At 40.5% G+C, this 21,673-nt stretch overlaps 1 protein-coding gene across 4 annotated transcripts in view; it reads right to left on the bottom strand.

Annotated features, from left to right (window-relative positions):
- The window catches only part of IPO8 (importin 8), an 87,085-nt gene extending 68,215 nt beyond the window's left edge, over positions 1-18,870 (bottom strand). For 2 of the 4 annotated variants that reach the window (XM_065682036.1, XM_065682046.1), the window contains exons 1-8: positions 18,551-18,718; positions 10,195-10,276; positions 7,946-8,102; positions 5,585-5,743; positions 4,329-4,485; positions 3,205-3,294; positions 2,316-2,410; positions 1,648-1,732 (exon numbers count right to left, since the gene is read on the bottom strand). In XM_065682036.1, coding sequence (XP_065538108.1) covers positions 1,648-1,732; positions 2,316-2,410; positions 3,205-3,294; positions 4,329-4,485; positions 5,585-5,743; positions 7,946-8,102; positions 10,195-10,276; positions 18,551-18,634 — 909 coding nt within the window. In that variant the 5' untranslated portion in view covers positions 18,635-18,718. Of the gene's footprint in view, positions 1-1,647; positions 1,733-2,315; positions 2,411-3,204; positions 3,295-4,328; positions 4,486-5,584; positions 5,744-7,945; positions 8,103-10,194; positions 10,277-18,550 lie in introns of all 4 variants that reach the window. The other 2 variants (XM_065682054.1, XM_065682064.1) reach the window with 2 other exon arrangements.
- Positions 18,871-21,673: the final 2,803 nt, after the last annotated feature.

Below are 21,673 nucleotides of genomic sequence, written 5' to 3'. Positions count from 1 at the left end.
CTTAACTCTTTTATATTATATCCTCCTTGGGCAAGAATTATCTACAGCTCATATAGATTCCAGCATGATACCAGCACTTTACAACTGATAAATAAGTAATGAAGGCTTAGTAATGTAATATTCACAATAGAATTCTTACTAACTCTGCAAGAAAACATGACAAATCAGCATTTAAGAGCCAGAAATAGAAGAAACATACAGATAGTCCAGTCCATTTATCTTGAAAGCCAAGCTGCTCCCTCTGCTACATAGCGTAATCTCTTAACAGACAAACCTTAAGTATTTCAAATGACAACTGCTCACGGGATTTTATTTTTCCACTTAGAAGTTAAACACTGAAAGGAGTTTAGAATAGATGTTAGACTATTTAATGCTTACAGCCTTACCACAACCATTCCTCTCCCTGGTTCTTATATGTTTACACAGAATTAATACACTGGTGGATAAACTATCCTGTTGTCAAACTGGATGGAGAAAAGTAATTTTGTTTTGCAGACAATCCTGGTATTTTGAAATCTAGTTCAAATTTGACTTGAAGTTATAACAATAGCCTGGCACTCTGCATCAAATTTAAATCATAAGAAGCCTAAAGACGCCCTGTCAGGGATGTTTAATCCGACAGCATGCTAAGCAGCCACCTCTTCTGGAAACAGACATTATCCAAACACTTGTCACTTGAAAAATTCTGTTCCCAGGTGTTTTTCAAGATTTACAGGTCAAACAGAGGCAAGAGCACAGATAATGAGAAGGAGAGTGTACTGCAGTCTCCTGGCTTCTCAGGAGCCTGTTTGGAATATGTAATCCAAAAGCCTGAACACTCGAGAGCTTTAGCTGAGAACTGTGCTTGTAGTCATATAGCATACGGTAGGCTGCGTAAGAAACAGGAGGAGCTGTGCCAAAAATCCAAGCTTGGGAGCCAGCACCCAGGGCTTTCAAGCACCAAATTACTACATCCATTCCACCAAACCAGGGAGATGCTGGAAGCCCACAATTGGAGGGGTACACAGCTGAACTGACAGAAAACCACAGAAAATTGACAGGAATTGCCTCTCTTCTATGCAACTCTATCAGAACTGAGCTGTCTCCACACCACGATGCTACTCACAAATAATTAGCATTTCCCAACAAAAATTTCCTTGCAAAGTGTGAGTTTATGCTGTATCTTCATAAAATGTTTGCCAAGTATAAAACCACTTTCATTGCTATTCTCCAGATACCTTCTAATCTGCTTCATCTTCCTGAAAGATAACAGTATCATTGGATTACTGTAGCTAAATTGTTTGCAGCAAAAGCACTTCCTAAAGACTGGCCTGAAAACATACCCTTCTATGATATGAGGGCTCTGCATCAGTAGTTTTGTCTCTCAGCTGTATCTAGAATGTTCATACATGATAACACCGTTTCACCAGCGCTCACTTTTCCTGAGAATTTTCCTGCAAGGTTGTTTGAATTGCTGAAAACTTGTGTTATGTACCCCAGCTGAATGGCACTGAGGTCTAAAGAACCTCTTAATAACTAAAAGGAAGACCTGCCTGACTTGGTTCATTTTTGTTTCATGAATGAACTTTGATACAAACACACTGTTGAAAAGCAATGCATTTCTTCAGTAAAAAATATTTAATTCAGAAACAAATGAATTGTACTTACCTGTTGTATGCCCACAGCGTAGGTTTTTAAAAAAAACTCTGAGAATTCAAAGTATTCTTTAGTCACATTCCCAGGACTTCCATACCTTTAAAAAGAGGATGCAGATATTTACATTTTGAGAATTCTATTGTGCCAGGAAAACACAGTACCTTCTGAAACAAAGGGACCCTGCGTAGTCTTCCATCCCCAAAGGAATCCTCTCATTCAGATGTCTTCTAAGCCATTATTTCCCATATAATGCCCCGTTTCCCTTTTCTTAGATTACCATAATGTACAATACTGTAGTCAAGTAAATATAGCCACCTTTTTGTCACAAGCTCTGTAATTTTCATATTTATGGATTCCTTTTCAAAACTTCCCCTGCCTTTATATTTGAGAATATGAGCACTTGTAGCTGGATGTAGTAAAAAAAAAAAAAAAAATCAATAAATTTTAAAAGATGTACTTCTTCCACAGGGCTAGTTTCTTGCCATCTTAAAGTTAATTCATTTCACTAAGAGCTCAGACCAGTGGCTATGCCAATGCCAGCCCGAAGACAGCAGCAGGAATACCTCTTCCATGACCATGAGCTGTTAAATCAACTCAACTGTACTGTTTAATTGCACCTCAAGTAACATTACATATTTGTAACCCAAATTTAGTTTCTAATCAGTTTGTTAGTTTATTACCTTTCAAAAAGACGAGCTACAATATGCAATGCCCACTTCTTGCATTTCCACCACACCAGCTCCGGTCTATCATCTTCATCAATTTGCAAAGTCTCCTATAAATAAATACATTTTAAATTAGCTGTGTGTATTATTGAGATCAATGATGCTTTAAATGTTCCTTGTTGAGTAAACTACTACAAACGCACAGCCCCAACCAAAAACTTTGGTTACAGCTATATAACATTTAGAAACTTTCAAATATCTTTATTAGTCAATATACTGCATATGTGCAATACCTGCACAATCCCTGTACTTTAATCTTCACAATTAGATTACCTTAAAGTCCTTTCCAACCCTAACTATTCTATGATTCTAAGATAAATATGCATATTTACAGCCAGAAACTCTTAGATATACTTGAATACCACACAGCATGATACTAACTCCTTAAAATATATACACCCTAACCATATTCTAATGCAAAAGTTATTAAAAGAATGTTATGGTTGTGAAAGAAATACATAAAATACTGCCAGTTAATGTTGTACATACACAAACAAGATTTTAATTACTACTTTTGTTCTTCAAGAAATGTGAAGGATGAGTGAAAGAAAAAGAGGAACAGAGACAAATGATGGGTTTGTGATGAGCTTTCGCTTCTTGTCTGAGAGAAACTGGCTAAAATATTTCGAAAGTTGCAAACATCCCAGACTGGAGTTTACACGGTGTCACTACCTTGGAGAATGAAATTCGGACAGCGTACATTTCTGTCAGAAAGACCATTTATTCCAAGGATAAGAATCTTAAACAGATGACCTTTTAAAAAAAGAACACTTAGAAAATCTTCACACTGACTGTTCCTCAAATAGCAATGCACAAGTATTGTATTTGCAAAACTAAAACTTACCGGAGGTACATTTCTATCTATGATAGTACGGAAGATCTCCATCCACTGAGTCATAGTCTGGTTATTCACCAACTGGAGTGGCAATGCATACTGAAATAGGAATAAAAACCACACTCATTAAATATTGATTTTACCTGAAAAAGGCAGATGTTTCTACAGTAGTTACAATCTGAGGAAGATGAGGCTTTAAGCAAAATTAAAACTAATTAGGTTAGATATTAATACTACTCTAACTGCATCCTTCTTGGTACAATTTACAGAGGAATTTCTCAGCAGACACTATCTGAGGAAAGTTCCTTAGTCTGAGAAGTGGCTGACTCTTTGTTTCTTCCTCTTCTTCACAATTCCCCAGCTAACTCTTACGGACCACAGCAGTGTCGGTATTACAGGGTTTGGGTAAACCAACAGCATTTCAGGAAGTAAAATATATTCCTATTTACTACAAAGCTCCTATCTAGTAAATCTTACTTCTCTACAAAATCTAAAGCAAAGTGTCAGTATTCAAGCAAGCTATTGAAAAGTAAAATAGGATCTTGGGATCTTTTTAATCCTCCCCCCATCTAATAACAAACAATTTTAGCTTTTTAACCCCTAGTAAGAATTCTCCTGCTGCCCCTTATGTAAAATCTTGTTTTGTTTCTCATTCTCTAAAATACATCCCTGTAAAAGCCACTCATCTATTTAAAATGCATGTGCCTCAATAAATAATTTCTGCCAGATCTTCAGAAGATAATGAGAAATGCCACCTACTGAAGTGCATTATTTGACAATTACAGTACAATACCCACTACTGACACTTTCACAGCCCAGCAAGCACTATCTAGATACCCATACAGATCATATGAGATTATGTGCGACTCTACAGAACCAGGAACATTTATCCAGTAAGCTTACAAACAGGATGTGCAAAAGTACTAGATTCATTCAAAATTTAATCTGGGGGACCATGTGACCTGTTTTTAAGTAGAAAAAAATCTATAAGGAACATATTTTTATAAAAGCTGTTTATTGTACTTGACTTTTCCCAGTGAAATCAATATTCAGTCACACCCATGAGTGTACTGAAAGGGGTCATTGTGCCCAGCAAAGTAAAAGTTTTGGTTTTCCTCTACACAGATGCCAACCTGAACAAGAGCATAGAAGATTTTTAAGATTTGCTTCTGAAGCAGTACAGAGTAATGGGAGTTATCAGGCAAAAGCTGGATCATCTGCTGCTGAATCCGAGGCAAAAATATTTGCATTGCTGCTATGAGAGGATCTCGCTCCTCTGCTTTTTTGTATCTGCAAAGGAAAGAAAAACATTGGTCCAGGATCTACACACTGGAGATTCTAACGCCTATTCCCCACCAGCAATTTAACTCCAGTACCCTAAAACCCCAAAATTAAATAATTAATACCCAACCACTCATTCTCCCCTCCTCTAACCCCCATCTCAACAACTTGTGCAAATTCACTAACTTATAAATAGAGAAATTAAAAACAACAAATGTTACCTTATATAGAATGTAGCTATAGGAAGGGAGAACTAACATTCTTTACTACTGATTTGTCAGCTCACAGGAGCAAGGACTTGAAGGTCTCTGACATTCATACCAGTGCCAAACCCAAGCTGAGCGCTGAACAAATAGAAATGAACGGCCATTGAAAGGGGAAGACAATTCCTTTGTCTGGAAAAGATTCTCCCTTTCTCCATTTACAGAATCACAGAATCACAGAATCCCAAGGGTTGGAAGGGACCTAAAAAGATCATCTAGTCCAACCCCCCTGCAAGAACAGGGTAACCTACAGTACATCACACAGGAACTTGTCCAGGCGGGCCTTGAATATCTCCAGTGTAGGAGACTTTGTGCAGTTTATACATATATTTCTAACAATGGACTTTTTTTTTTTTTTTAATTAGTGAGAATGCTCACTACATTTCTCCTAATCTATGCTTTGTGGATTTCGACTATCAGGAGGATGCTATAGGTAACAAAATGCAATAGGAGTACATGACAATGACAGTACTGTATTCATGACATAAAAGTAGAAAATAATTTGCATTCATATATCCAGCATTTGGGGACTCATCAAAAAAAAAAGAAGTTAAGAAATTTTTCACAGACGAGTTAAATCAGATCAAAAGTAAAAAGCCTCAAGACAAAAGTCAGTAAGTTCATAGAGATTACTGCTGCCATCTCTGCTTTCAATTCACTGGTGATATAAAGGTGACAAATAGTTTTCATTTATTTGCAGGAAAGAAAGCATAGGACAATGATTTAGTTCCTATTTTCTATCTGAATTCCTTGTAGAACTGCCAGCACTCTTGAGAATGTCATTGTCACCAATCACCTGAGACAGAAAGTAGTGCTACCTCATCTACTGATGGACATCAACTTACTCGTAAGTCTTCACCAGCTGATACAGGCACAGGAGGCTCCCAAGCCAACTCCCACTGTTTTGAGACTGCAAGTAGTAGCCTATCTTGTCTACCACAGCTGTCCAGTGGCCAGGAAAGTCATGTTTAATGATAGCACGGAGGCACATTGTCAACTGGGCTCTATGGCAGGAGGGAATAAGAAATATAAGTAAATAAGATCACAGCACAGTGTTTAGTATTAAAGAACAGATCTCAAATCTTGGTTTATTGGCCACAATATGCATAATACATCATAAGCATCACATGCATTTTAACAGCACTGAAAGTGTTCTGGGAAATGGCAGAGGAAAAGCAAGGAAAAAAAAAATCCAAGGGGATTTAACTTCAAGGAAGAAACTAATTTTAGGACATTTTAGCTCCACACTCATCAGGCAAATTTGAAAACAATTAATTGCTCATGAGACCAGCTAGCTTTATACTTTGAAAATGAATGTTTACACTTACACACACTTAAGAGGCTGAAAGTAACCACAAAACCACAAATTTGTACATTTTTATTAAACAGTATTGGCCTGTGTTATAACCCAAACCAGAGGTTCCTCATGAAATCACAGTCTTCCTGGGATCTACTAGAAACAGCACTTTCTCCACTTCCAAAGTATATGGCAGAGCCCAATTAGGTAAAAATATCTTACCATTCCTCTCCCTCCATGCACTTCTAGTTGCCACTCACAACGGTGATGCAAGATGGGATTGCTAATTGACTACAGTGAGGTGTGATTCAAAATGCTCAGCAGCACTGAACTAGAAGCTGCAAATAAATACTCTTGGCTCTGCTAAGGAATTTAAAAAAGGTCTGCAGAAAATATTGGTTCTTCTATATTTAGTTTTCCTTTGGTATCCTCTTGCAGTTCAGTACATAAGGAGCCACTATTTAAAAGTAGTTCAATAAGGGGTCCTCTAACCTACCGATCTTTCTAGCTTTGTACTAACTCATTTTCCCCCTCAAGTCTTTGGAATTTGCGTTTGTTGCCAGTTTGGTTCCTCCCCCACTTATTCTCACAAGCAAACAATGAAAAATAACAGGATTAGAACTTCAGACCAGTTCCAGTAAAGTTTCTTTGACTTTCTGAACCTCTGACAAGTCTACAAATTTAGCCAGTATTTAGAAACCCTGTACTTCATTACAGGTGATTGTCCCAGTGTTTTCAACAATCCTTTTAGGTGTAGATTGTCACCGCAACATCAGGGCATTCTGAATATCAGGTTATGAAACGATGGCTGAACTAGTTTGCAAAAAACTCTTCAAACTTCCATTATTTTGTGCTCTTTTGTATGAACTTAGCCTTGGTGTTTATGACATGATAGCAGGAGAAACTACATACCTTTATTACCTTATCACAAAACAACACAAGCTTCCTTATCTCATAGCACAACCTTGGCAAGGAGCACTTATCTCTTTCAGTGGAGATACTAATCATCTGTGTCAGAGTGTGTTGGAAAAGATTAACTGGAAATGATGATTTAGTTCACTTTCTTGTCTCAGTAAAGGACCATTTATGCCCTAAGCGTTCCTGGCAGGTGTTGGTCTAATTTATTCATAAAGACCTCTAGTGACAGCAATGCTATAGCAGTCTCATACATCCTAGTTCTCCATTATTTTTTTAAAAGTGCTTTCTCTAATCCCAATTTCAATCTGTAGTGAATCACCCCTTCTGGATATGACCACTGACAAAAAAAGGACATCTTTGGGCACCTAGCTGGTGGGGAGCAGCAGGAGAGAAGAGGAAGATTTTCTTTGTTTTTTTGAAGACGAACATCTATACAGTATAGCCTAATCCCATCCTGTCAGCCTCACTTTAGAGTGGTGAACAAGTACCAGTCGTAGTACGTCTATGAATCTTAACTATTCTTCCATCAAAAAGAGAACAGCATTTCTTTTGTTCTTCAAATAGCTTAAGCCCAAGAATACTAATTAATATTTAAATACTGAGACTACATATAAAAATAGCAAAAGTAATTGAGAAAAGGGCTACTAGAAAGAAACAGATCTGAGGCAGTATTTCTCTGAATGACTAATTCTATATTGCAGATAGCCCTTTCTGCCCTCATCAGCCAAACAAACAGGCTGTCACTACAGTAAGTGTTACATGACACTTCAAACACCACCATAAGAGGACAAATCACATCACAAGGCTCATAGCTGGGTTGCTACATTTCTGAAAAACAAGTGCACATAAATACGTTAAAATTTATTATTACATTTTCAAAACAAGTACTTGATTCATCTCCCAAGAAATTGAGATTCTCACATCAACTACATCTGGACTGGTAGGTCTGAAAACCTGAGCTACAGAAATACCTCCACACAATGTAAGGTACCTCACTAAGTCAGGAGAGCGAATTATTCCTTCTACAATGTTATCACGAATCTGCTGACGATCATTTTCATGAATGTTGAATGGGAATACTGCTTCCCCAGGAGGTGGTTCACGGTCCGGCCAGTACTGTGTCACCATGTTCTTCAGGTAAATGGCAGCTAAGTATAAACATGGGGGAAATAAAAGTTTAATTGTAACACATTTCCACATTCCTCTGTGCTCAGCTTTACTACAAGTGGAAAGTAGAACAAAGAGTTGAAAAGACAACTGAAAACCACTGCATGAGTTGTTAACAATTCTAGGCACTAAGCACAGCTGAAGCAGAAAACCATTTTCTTTATAATTCCACACAAGATCAGGCTCAAGTGCCTGGTCCTAAGCAGAACAGGACACTATTCAGTCAGCTTCTATCAGATATATTTTCTATTACAGCAATCTTCTATATGGACATAATATTCAATCATTCTAAATAAGCGAACAAAAATCTGCTTATCTGCATTTTTAGCCATCCCTAACTCAAGCTCAGTAAGTGAAGTTTAGAAAGCTCAGGTAAACAAATCATTGTGCATGCAAAAGGGACACTCGTTTGGGGAAATGCTCAGTATGAAACTGGCATGTGGCCTACCTTCTATTCAGACTGAAATGTTTGTTGTGAATTCCCTAAGCTTTATCTCACTACTAGGATTTCCCATAATCCAGTAGAATTGTTCCCTTCTGTCTCACATGAACAACCATGAAAAATAAAGTTAATCTTCAACTGAAAATAAAGCAGCATTTATGCTTCAGTACTAAAATGCCTGTAGGCATTCTTTATGAAAACGTAGTAAATATGGTGTAAGACATTAAAGGAACGTTTTTAATAAACTCTCATACCTGCGCTAGTTGGGCTGATTACTAGCTAGGGTTTTAAAGTCTAAATAAGATATCCTTGGGTACAATCATTTTTCTTGGCGGTGACAAATTACAAAGTATGAAAACATGTAGTTCATAAAATATTTTATAGGAACAAGAGGAAAAACAGTTCTTTGTTGGTGACGTGCCAGAATTTTCACATGAGAAACAGGTCCACAAAGACCAGCCCAAGACTTTAATTTACTTTAACCATAGACCTTGTTGCTATACAAATTCTTGGCTTTTAAAAAATTCCCAGGGAAATCTGTTAGCTTACAAACGTAATTTAAACATGTTTTCCTATTTCATACCCCCACTCTGTAAGAAATGAAAAATAAACCAAAAATTTAGAAATGGTGTTCTACATACTTGGTGGGTTTTCCTGAATGATACAGAAATGAGAGCTTAATTTACACGAACTACCTCACAGAGTCTAGATTAAGCATCAAACTTTACTAGAGAATGGTTTAACAATGCCATTCAAAGTTGGATTATCTTTGAAAAAATAAATGCCGGCATGACAAACAGCATATGTCAGCATGCCCCAATGCACTGAGGGGATTAATAGGATCTGTTAAAAAAAAAACCCAGCAGTGCTTCTATGGGAAATGCTGTTCCATAGGATAAAAACAGAGCTGTGAACAAAGCAGTGTTCATCAATTTCTTGGAAAAGCTGAATATTTTCTGTATCAGAAATATTGTATAGGATTAGTTAAAACAGATTATGAGAACTTCGAATCTGATCTTACTCAGATGTATACCCTGAAGTTAACTGCACAGCATACCTGGACTTACACACACTGCTGGGCAATCTTTCTAGACATGCTCAGGCTATAAATTTATAACTCAGCAGTGATGTGACCTTCCTTCAAATCAACTTTTGTGAGCAGACACCATAGATACTCACTAAGCATATGTGGCTACCCCTGACCTAGGGAACTATGGGATGGGTTTTTTTTTATTATTAGAAGCTCCCCTTATTCCAGGAAAATGGACACATGTATAAAAATGAGATCCATCTTTTTTTTTTTTTTTCTAAATTCCTACTTTTCTTGGCATCACTACTTCAATACCACAGGGAAAATGAAGACATAAGGCTCCCTTGGGTACTTAGTTTTGAGTAGAAATCATTCTCCTATCAGTATCACAGCAATCCAGCAGGGATCACTACAAACACAGGGATGCCAAAGCAGGGCTCTACCACATGCCCCTGGTTTTAACTGACCCTCATGTTAGATGCTTTTCATTTCCACATTTACCACAAATGTGAACTTACTTGCCTTGCAACAGTTGGATACTTTGTTGAAATAACATACAGAGTGTCTACTGAAGGAAAAGTAAACAAGGAATTCATCTCACCTGCCTGACGCACTGGAAATTCAACTTGATCCGATACTATGATTTGCAGTAGACTTGGAGCAAAATTGATGATCTTGTAGGACTGAAATACATACAAAACAGTTAGCAAATCACTATGTTTGAAAAAGACCGTATTACCAAAAGCTGAAGAACAAATACATTTTGCAGAGTTTTTTGACTCTCCTCATGAAGTACGAAAGGTTTTAGCACTTGGATTTACCCAGATCTGCAGCAATCCAAATAACAGCCCATGGGTGGAATAAGTAATGTGACAAGGCTCTCCATTAGAGATTAGTGGTAATTAATATTTAAATAGTGGTACTGAATATTTAAATAATTCTGAACATGCATAATGAGAAGCACTACAGATCTCTCTTTGATTTATTTAACTCAGCCTCATAAATCAAATGGATATTGACATGCTTCATCAATACATACCATTTATTTGCAAAACAGATTGTGATGTAATAGGGATACTAAATTTTGAAGAGATTAAGAAAACCATTTAAAATTATACTCAACTGTAAACAGCATCTGCATTAGCCAGATATTATACACCAACAAATGAACTAGAAGTATAGTGCATCTTAACAGAAAAACAAGAACTGGGAAAACACAGTGGAATCGCCATTTTTAATTAAAACCAAGTGCACACAGATAACATTTCAAACCCCACAGCCTTCCTGGGAACTTTTCAAACACTCCATCAGCCATGCAGCTGAGGAATGTCAAAGAGAAAATAATGCCCACTGAACTTCTGAGCAAGGCATGCCAGATTGAAAAGATGTGAAAATCTGACAGCATTATTCTGCTGTCATTCCACAGGGATCCTCCAACTTGAAGAATCATTGACTCAGCATGGTGCAGTAACTACTAAGCCTTGGCAACATCAGTAGTTACTAGTAGGTCAGATCTTTCATCACTTAGATCCATGTGCTTCATGTCCAAAGAGAGATGTTTCTTTGGGCTAGATAGCACAAGCTTGCTTTATTTCACCTTTTATAGTATTTCTTTCCAACTGCTTTGCCTGGCAGTTCTGTGGTTGTTTCCAGAGCTGTGCTTTCAGTACAAATTTACTACATCCTCCTGTAAACTTTCCCTCATTCAAAAGCTGTGAAATAAAGAGGAGCGTTCTGCTCTTCGTGTACCCAGTTCCTTGAGCTAGCATTTCCATAACGAGGTAAAATTACATTGCTTTCATGATGCCTAAGTGCAACAGCTGCATCACAACACTATCATTCAATAATTTTACCAAATCAGTTAACTTTCTGGCCCTCATTTTACTCATTATAATGATAGTGTAATTGTAACCTACTCTGTGCTCAGAGACTCATTTGGTGTTTATAGAGTAATCTGAGATCTTACATTAAAACAGTAATGGCAAATCAAAAGCATACTCTCCTATAATTCCCTTCTCTATAAACTTTCATTATCCATAAGAAATGCTCCAAACAAAGTAAAAGCTGTAACAGACAGCACAGGAACACCATTTATCTACAAACATGCAGAAATACCAGCTGTCAACGTCAACTGGTTGAAGCGTACTCAATTCCAAAGATCACCTTTTAATCAAGTGTCCTGGAGTGCAAAGTTTGTCCTTCAGTCACTACTGGACAGAATACCTACAATGTTGGCGGGTTCTGATGGGGGTTGCAGTAGGCTGCAGCATCCTCCAGCACTCAACACCCAACTCCAGGGAGATAGGGAAGCCACAAGGAATCCCAGCAGCACAGAAAACCAAAAACACGCATGAACTCAAATCATTCTTTTTATTCTGAACAGTGCCAATATTTTGTTCTCAGACCCAATCAACTCACAGATTTTACTACTATGAACACATTAAGAATGCAACATTTTGGGAGGTTGTTTTGCTGTTGTTGTTTTCCTGCAGTAGTCCTACCAGTATGACATTTAGAGTGGACACAGTGATAATGGTAAAAATTGTTTCCCTTTCTCTGTGCAAACGGCTTTTACTAAATCCACATTAAAGTCAGTGCTACTCCAGGAAGCTTTACGGGTACCACTTGTGCTGGCATACAACAGCTATCCCTGAAGTTTTGCCAGGATATATACAAATACGGTTATTTGGCCCGTGCAGCAAATCCTTTCAGCAAGCGCCTGGAGTGACAAAAGACATGTTATGCAGAAGGTACGCGCAGTGTCTCAGAGGGGGCCCCAGCTCTACCAGCACACTGCTATGAGGTTCCTTTACACGCCCACATCCCTAAAGGGTCAAAAGGATCAGAGTATCAAGCCCCCATTAAATCCTCCTACTCCATACTATTGTAATTACTGCAATTCACATGTGTACATAGCTTCATTTTCTAACTGTTATCAGAAACACAAACACTGTAGAGATCAACAGAGACTCTGTGCCCCCGATTTGGTTCTATCTGTGAAGCTCAACCACCACCCTGCTCACTTGCGCAACAACAAACCCGCTCAGGAAAACTACATGCTGCTTGCAATTTTTAGAACAGAGGACTTTTTAAAAAGCTGTATGCAGCAACATTTTTTGTATACCAGCACATTCTCGGTTTAGTTGTCTCACAATGCTAACTGTGATCTTGGGATGTATCCTTTCCCTCCCTTGTGCAGGAAACCATGTGACAGCCTCCTGGGAGCCAGTAAGTAAAGCTGTACTTATCACACAAGCAGCTGCAGGGCAATTGTCAGGTGTGGACTGTGTAAGTGGGAAGAGACAAGTAAGAGATCTTGATGCTTGATGAGTTCAGCAAGTTATTTACATTATTAGAGCTGCACCTGAACTTTTACAAAAGGAGAGCAGGTATACTGCCAGTCCTACGGAAGGAATGGAAAGCTATCTGCTGATTTTGAAGAGCCATGCCCACGAGCCGCAGGGAGGCACCAGATGGCTGAAAAAGACCTTCAGCACAACTCCCAGAATACAGCACACTGCTTTGTGCAGGTTGTGAACAATTACATTTGCCTCCGATTCACACTGCTGTGGAAGGTGCTGACCCACAGTGGCATATGTTTATTTTGAAGGAGAAAGTAAAAGTTTTAACTATAAACTTTCACTGAGTATTTACAAAGAGTGATCATTTCAAAGTCATGTAAAATACATACTGAATCACATGTCAGAGCATTTATGCTAAAAAAAAACCCCAAACTCACTCATTTAATTTCCACTGGGATTAAGAGGATGGAATACAGTAACATGCAAAGCTAGCAGCTAAACTGGGAGAGGCATACAGCACTGGTTAAGATGCAGTTTGGTAAATTTACAGCAATGGAGGAGAGATGTATATGTCCCCATGCATCTTGTGCCATCTCTGTCTGCTGTCTCAGGATCTGTGCATTGCAGCTACACAGCTTTTTGCACTCTGTCCACACACCTTTGGCCTAACACATACTTTCCTGCCTCAGCACCACAGCTCCAGTCTTTGAAACATCAGACAGCACATCATGTTTTGCCTATTTACTCTTCTATTTGACTAGGTATAGAGCAGATGACACCCAAGAAAGCCTCATACGGGCCACGGAAAAACAGCAGGATTAACACCATCACATGAAAAGGACTAGAATGCAACAAGAGAAAAGTAAGAAAAATATGTAAAAATTTCCCCAAAAGGATCTTACTGAAGCAAATACTCTTCACACCTAACATGCAGATTTGGATCCCAGGTTGCCATGTACTATATACTACTAAACACTTTTCAGGAAGTATTATTTCCATCTTGCTTGCCGTCACATTTAAATCCCACAGCAAGCAACTGCTCCATAATCTTATTTGCCTGTAACCTTCCCACTGCACTGATGACAACCACAGCGGCTGAGTGCAGAACAGCACTGGATGGTGCTTTTTCCTCTGCAGAACAATGGGACAATCAAGGACAACGTATGTGGAAAACTGGAGCCTTCCCCCAGGTTCTGCAAGTGAAGCCCAGACCATCCTTCTACACCAGCAGTAAACACCTCTTTCTCTGTACCTCCTAATCCAAGCATGGCATGTAAAAATTGCTGAGAAATCAAGGCACTACATTTTTGCTTGCAAAGACAGACAAAAGAAATTTGTGCCTTGAATACATATGCAATTAACTGTTTACTAAGACTATTTTAAGGTTTACACACATTTGATCCGAATGCTCAACTACCTGCTTTAGTAAGTTTCATTTTCTTTGCTGTGCACTGGAAATACGTTACTTAGAAATTCCATCAGTATTTCACACTCGGGAATATTTTTGCAGTTGTTAAGAGTATTTTCCCTCTTGTTTTTCACACAGTCAGTCACAGACAGTTGTTAAAACAAATTACAACTTCAAAAGACACTTTCTTCTTTCCCTGCCTACACAAAGGCATTTTGTGGAGGGAAAAACAAAATGGGGAGGAGAAAACCCACAGTGCTTTCATACATGGTGAAAATAAGCATATGAAAGAACCTACCTGAGCTGCTTTCCTTTTGGGTTCTGCTGCCAAATTCACCCAGTCTCAAACAAACTCCACTTTTCACAGAAATTCTAACCATGCAACTCTCTCATCAAACTGGTCTTCAGTACAAATACCCAAACACCTGAGATTTCTTCCTCTAGGTAATGAATGAGGTGCTCACTGGCACTTTCAGAGTGGTCTTAAGATCCCCACCCACTATGGCAGCCAGCTCAACAAAGATGTGGTAGATACGGAAGCCCCTATCTTTATTCTGGACTCTTCTGCTTTCAGGCAACCTCCTCATATTTCTTTCTCTTCTTCTAGAACTGCTACTCTGCTCCTGTCAAAGCCAAATTCTGCAACTCCTCAATATTCACACAAACAGCTGGAATCATTATCTTATTTCCCCCGCTGTTACAAGCCAAAGAAATGTACTATAGCAGGCTGAGCCACTGAAGATCAATGCACTAAAATTGTGGGGGGAGCACAAGAGAGAAAGGAGTATGGAATGATATGTACACTTATAAAATCAACATGCTAAAAGGGAAATGACAGCAGTTACATGATAGATTACTGACCTGGCAGGAAATTACTGCTCTAGTTTATCAAGAATCACATTTCAGGCAAACCCCACACATCCACCTGTGTTCAGGTCACCGAGGAGTGAAGTTTGTTGACGACTCATAAATAGAATGCGTCATCCAAGGAGAAAGATCGGAAAAATCCTACAAAGAACTGAGTGATCTTTAGAACTGCACCAACAAAAACAGAGTGGGGTAAGGAGACAAAGAACACGGTCATACACTCGATAACAGGAACTTCTCCTAAAAGCTTGAAGCTTCTTTGTGATGAATAACCATACAATAAAAGGAGACCTCGGTATATTAAATTATGAGAAATATGTAGATGTTGGACGCAAATAAGATACCTTCTAAAACTACAGTTATCAAATGAGGTATTAGTGGCATTGAACATGAAACTTTCTGGAATGCTGCAAACAAATGACCAGCTTGCACAAAAAAGATTAATTCAAATGGAAACAAAGAAGAGCTGTGCCCTCCTATTATTAGATTTCACAAATACAATTTTAGTATAAGGCAAAGAAAATACAGCCTGTTGAGGCAAGGAAAACAGGCCAGTAGAGATTCAGCCTTTGACAAATATGTCAGAGAGAGTACCAAGAAATCTATACTAGTTAAGAAGTAAGATTGGCACAAATGGATATAAATGGACCATAAATTAATTTTGTCTGGAAACCAGAGCTTGCTTCTAGCTGCAGGAGGAAGAAAATTCACAAGCATCTTTCCAATAGATATAATAATGGAAGAAAAAAATGAATCTTGACTCCATCTCTGAATGCAGTTAGATGATAATCCAGAAGGTAGACAACAACTTGATTGATTTAGCTCTATCTTTACACATGTGCAGAAGAGAAAGAAGCATACAGAAGAGGCATTTTCAACACGCTGGGATTTTTTACAGGTAGGGAACCTTTCCTTCATTTTAACACCATTCCCCACACTCTATGCTGTAAGCAAATTACAGCGTCAGGATCATTACAGTATTGTTCTAAAGGACTCTGTTTTGGTATAGGCAATGAGTCGCCTACAGAGAGGTGCCATATTGGTGGACTAGTTGGATTTACACTCTCTGGGAAGCTCCTGTCACTACCTGGATTCAAACTTCAAAGCAAATGTACACTGCAGATAGACAAACACAAGAGAAGTTTTACCTCAATACCCATTAGCATGTGTGTATCAGGAGCAGCATCAGCTTAACTATGGCACAGAATAAAGGTGACCCCTGTTTTGTTTGGCCAAGTGTTATATTACCATTTCAACTACTTACTGTTGGAGGGTTTTCTGGTTGGTTGGTGGATTGGTTCCTTTGCTAGAACAAGATAAATGCCAGAAAACCATCTGGATTCCAATACTTGCAGGAACACAGTTATATGTCAACACTATCATTAGATATATGAGAGTCTGACATGTCACTTTGAAGTCTTGCTTCAAAAGCACTGAAAAGCTTCAAGATGTCAAAGGCCCACCTTAAGCAACATTCCTCAGGAGCACTTTTGTTCCTCATCTAAAGAGTTATGTCAAACTCAGCACTGCATCAGTACATTTTATCAGTCAGATACATCATGCTTCATTTAGTAACAGAAAGCCTACACAATAAAAGGTATGCCTTAGTTTCAAGACTCATTCCTTATAGTAGCTAGAGAAGAGAAAATGTGCCAGCTGTTTCAAATAACAATCTGTATCTCAACCTGATCTCAATAAATGTACTTGTCTACTTGTCCTCTGGAAACTAAAACCTATGTCTTTTATGAGAACTGCATTGCCCATCACTTGAACCTAAAACACTTAACAGATCTCAATCTTGCTTTCAAAACTTTTCCTGAGCTTCTTACTGATGACAGAACAACGGTGTAAGGACCCAGACAGCTGCCTCTTTGTTCTCAGCCTGCCAAACATGCAGCAGTTTATTACTGTAGTTCCAAATCCTGTGCAACAGGCTGCTGACAAATATTTATAATTTCCCTCCCAGTCCTTCATGTAGGGATAAAAATAGATACTGATGAATTTTTTTAAGTAACTGTGCCAAATAAAGAAATAAAAGGTTTGTATTTTCATCTAACTATCCCCAAGAGCCTTCTCAATGTCCAACACTTAATCCAGATTTACTAGAGGAATTTGCCAACTGCTAAAGCAAGGATTAGCTCTACCTAATTCAGAATGACTTTTAAACTACCTAAATAGAAAATTAAGCCAGAAGAGCAATTCTGAAATAGCAGTAATACCTGACAGCCAATTCTCATTGACCATTTTTCTAAGACACCAAAAGAGTCAAAAAATCCAAGTCCTCCAACGGAACTGATCCCTTCCGCTAAAGCATAGATGTAAAGGATTTAGCGCTGTGCAAAGGAACTTCCTCCTTTTTCAAATGTCCAAATTCATAGAAGCAAAGAACAGTTTGTGTTGGAAGGGACCTTAAGGCTTATCTGGCTCCAACCCCCTGCCACAGGCAGGGACACCTTCCACTGGACCAGGTTTCTCCAAGCCCTGTCCAACCTGGCCTCGAACACTGCCAGGGATGGAGCACTCACAGCATCTCTGGGCAACCTGTGCCAGTGCCTCACCACCCTCATAGTTAAAGAGTTTCTGCCTAATGTCTAAGCTAAATCTCCCTTCTGTCAGTTTAAAGCCATTCCCCCTTGTCCTGTCACTACATGCCCTTGCAAAGAGTCCCTCTCCAGACTTTTTGCAGGCCCCGTTTAGGTACTGGAAGGCCGTTAAGAGAATTGAGACTGCGCTCGTAGTTTTGCTTCAGTGCTTACTGCCTGTACAAACTGCGGGATGCTGCGATAAACACTACCAATAGAATGCTAACGTGCCTATCGCAAAGTTTTACTCCGCGCGCTACTGAACGGACAAAATCCTCGGGAGCCACCGCTCTCAACCATCGGGAAGAGCAGGACCGAGACCCGAGGAGCACGGCGCCCCGGTACCATGCCTTCCAGAACGGAGCACTGCAACCAGCGCCCAGGCCACCCGAGGGTTACGCTGCCGCGCTCCACCCGGTACACCGTGCTCCCAGGGTCACGAAACTAAGCACACAACGGAGCGAGGGCACCGCACAGTCTCCGGGCTCCCACAGCCCGGACCGGGGCGCCCGGAGCCGGCAGGTCCTGCCCCGGGGGTCCCAAGCTGCCTCTCGCCGCCAGGCCCGAGCGCCCGGGACAGCCGCTGACAGCCGGGTGGAAGGGCCCGCTCCAGCGGGCGATACCCCCGGCCGCTGAGCGCTGCGGGGACGACGGCCCCTCCGCCGAGGTGGGGGCGCAACCCGCCCCTGCCGGCGGGGCCGGGCGACCCCGTGCTGTGCGGCGGCCCCATGCCGCGGCGGGGCGGGGGCGGGGCAGGCCGGCGGCTGGTCGTGGCCGGGGCCGTCCGCCCCCCCTCACCTGATTGAGCTCGTTCTCGGCAGCGATGCGCAGCTTCGGGTCTATGGTGCCCTTCAGAGCCTGGATGATCCTGTTGGGATCCATCTTCCCGCTACGTCGCTGGCGAGCAGCGCGTCCCCAGGGGCAGGAGGAGGAGGAGGAGGGAGAGGAGCCGCCGCTAGCGCCGCCGCCGCCCCCCCGTGCCACAGTCACAGGCTCGTGTCCCCCATCCCCCCCGGTCCCTCTCCGGAGCCATTCACCGGTTTGCGACAGCTGGGTATCGGGAAACGGGCACTGCTTTACGGCCGCAGCGCCTCCTTCTAGCTTCGGGCGGAGGTCGGCGAGAGGTGGCCGCCATGTTGTTGTACGGATGAAAGTCCCCCGGAATGGCACGCTGGAGGCTGGGTTAGGTAGCGACACCCATGCCGTGGCTATCTGGGGGCGGCCATGTCGGCGTACGGAACTCAGGCGGAGGAGCAGGCTCGGGCAGCCCCCGCACTGTTGCTGTGGTACAGCTGCCGCTGCTGCAGTGGTGGTGAGGAACCTCCATCGCTGCTTGGTGGCCTCTCCGTACCTTGCAGCGAGTGGCAGCACTGAGGCACACCAGTCCCACAGGTATTGGGCTGCTCAGCCCACGGGGTGCTTCCAGACCCTCTGCACTAGCCCATCTTTGCCAGCACATACTTGCACTGCACTTGAGGTAAAATCCTCATTTTCCTTCTTAACAGTTTACTCCTTTTTTTCCAGTAGCTTTCTAGCTTGCATACCAGGCTCGATATGTATTTGCTACCTGGTGAGTTGCTTGCACAAGGATTAAAGTGAGCACACAAAAACTGAATGGAGGTGAGGTGAATTCCATTACTCACACGATTATCCAGGTACCTGCAGCTGAACAAGAAAAGCTCACAACATACAGGAAGATGGAAACATGCTGCAAGGTGCTTCCTAAAACGTGCAGTAACACGTTTGTAACACATTGTAATTCCTGCTATGCTTCCCAACATGCTCCTTTGGATTGCTTGTCCTCATCATTATGTAGATTAGTAGAACCTGAAAATTACTTCTGTATCTTAATGGTGTTTGTGTGTGAAAATCATAGAATGGTTTGGGTTGAAAAGGAGCTTAAGATCATCTAGTTCCAGCCCCCTGCCATGGGCAGGGATGCCTCACACTAGACCGTGTTGCCCAAGGCTGTGTCCAACATGGTCTTGAACACTGCCAGGGATGGAGCATTCACCACTTCCTTGGGCAACCCGTTCCAGTGCCTCACCACTCTCACAGTAAAGAGCTTTCTTCTTATACCTAACCTGAACTTCCCCTGTTTTAACTTCTTGGGTATACAAACAGTACTTCCAACTATAAGCATTTGCCCTACTGTGATTCTCCACCCCTGTCCTCCTATTTGCACCCTTAAGCCATAGAACATGCAGCTGATCCAAAGGAAGAATTAAATATCCACGCAGGTGTAAGATAACTATCGGAAGTGTAGTTCACAGACCAAAAGCATGCCAGGAAACCCTCATGACTAGTACGAACTTAGCGAGCTAAATCCTTTGCTTACTTCTGCCGGTAATGTTTTACATTACATTTACAAACAAGGAACGTTTTATTAACTGGTAGAAAGAACAAAAAGACTATCTGCTGTATTTTGGAAAAGTCAAACACAAGCAATTACAAGATCATTGCATTATATAGATGCTTTAGAAATACTATTAGTATGTCATTTGTTCATTGTAATTACAGTGTAAAATGTCATTTGTCATTACTGCTCCTCAATTAAGAAAGCAGCAGTACTTCCTTCAACTTACGTATTACCTGACCTATGCTGAAGAATACTTTTCTTAATAACACTGAATGCACAGCATTTAAGTATCATTTATAGTAGGGGTACCCTTCTCTACCCGAGGGAACTATATAGCAGTATTTGCCACATCTTTACTGCCACTAAATAACTTAAGTTCCTAAATAAAGGGGGCCTACAGGAATTCTGTAGAGGCACTTTTTACAAGAGCATGTGGTGACAAGACAAGGGAAAATGGCTTTAAACTGACAGAGGGGAGATTCAGATTAGACATTGGGAAGAAACTCTTACCTATGAGGGTGGTGAGGCACTGGCACAGGTTGCCCAGAGAACCTGTGGGTGCCCCATCCCTGGCAGTGTTCAGGGTCAGGCTGGACAGGGCTTGGAGCAGCCTGGTCTACTGGAAGATGTCCCTGCCCATGGCAAGGGCTAGAGCTGGATGGTCTTTAAGATCCCTTTCAACCCAAACCATTCTATAAAATTATTTACAAGGAAAATGTTAAAGCAGCTAATACTATTAAAAAAAAACTCCCTTAATAATTTTGTTTACAATTTAAAAGATAATCTGGCTGTAAAAATTAATTACACTTACCTAGCCTTTGGAGACTCTGTGCTTTCTTGTGGTTTTCATCACTTTGAAGTGGTGCAGAACACCTGATCATTATCATTCAGGAACTGCCATTCTGTTCGCCAGTAATGCAGCTCTACAGCGTTTAGCAGGAAATTGAAGGTATTTTCATCCACCTTTTCATTTCTTCTCAGAAGCAGGTGAGAGTATGTTCAGTAATCATAAAACATAAACACAAAACAGTGTGAGTGTGAAAAGTATATGTTGTTAACAGTAATAATTCTTTGTCATTTTCCCATTTTGGTTAAGATAGAAAGTAAACCAGTGCAGTGAAAACTGTCCATTTTAAAGATCTTGGAGCACATATCGTATGAAACCCACAACTTCAAGGATTTGTAGTGTTATATCTCCACTTCCTTTTCCCAAATTATCATGCCATGGACAGTTTAAAAGCAGCTCTGGTTTATTCTGTTTCTGTGTATTCATCTCTGGTAGGTGAACTTAAATGTTATTAAATGTATTTGTTAAACGACTTCAGTCTTGTGGAGCTGGTGATTTAAAACATCACAATGAAGAACCAGATATGCTTAAAGGCTATTTTAACATCTCTTTAAAATGTTTTTAATAGTTTTATTGCACTTACCATTTATATTTAAAACACAGCACTTTTAAGACACAATAGTCACTACAAAAAAAAAAAAAGAAAAGATTTTACACCAAAGAGCTAGCAAGGATGATCTGCAGCAGATAAACGTATAGCAGGCCTCCAGGTACA

The sequence above is a fragment of the Lathamus discolor genome, chromosome 1 (genome assembly GCF_037157495.1).
Source record: "Lathamus discolor isolate bLatDis1 chromosome 1, bLatDis1.hap1, whole genome shotgun sequence".
Classification (NCBI taxonomy): Eukaryota; Metazoa; Chordata; class Aves; order Psittaciformes; family Psittacidae; genus Lathamus; species Lathamus discolor.
The sequence above is the reverse complement of the archived record's forward strand: the minus strand, read 5'-3'. Positions and strand labels throughout refer to the sequence as shown.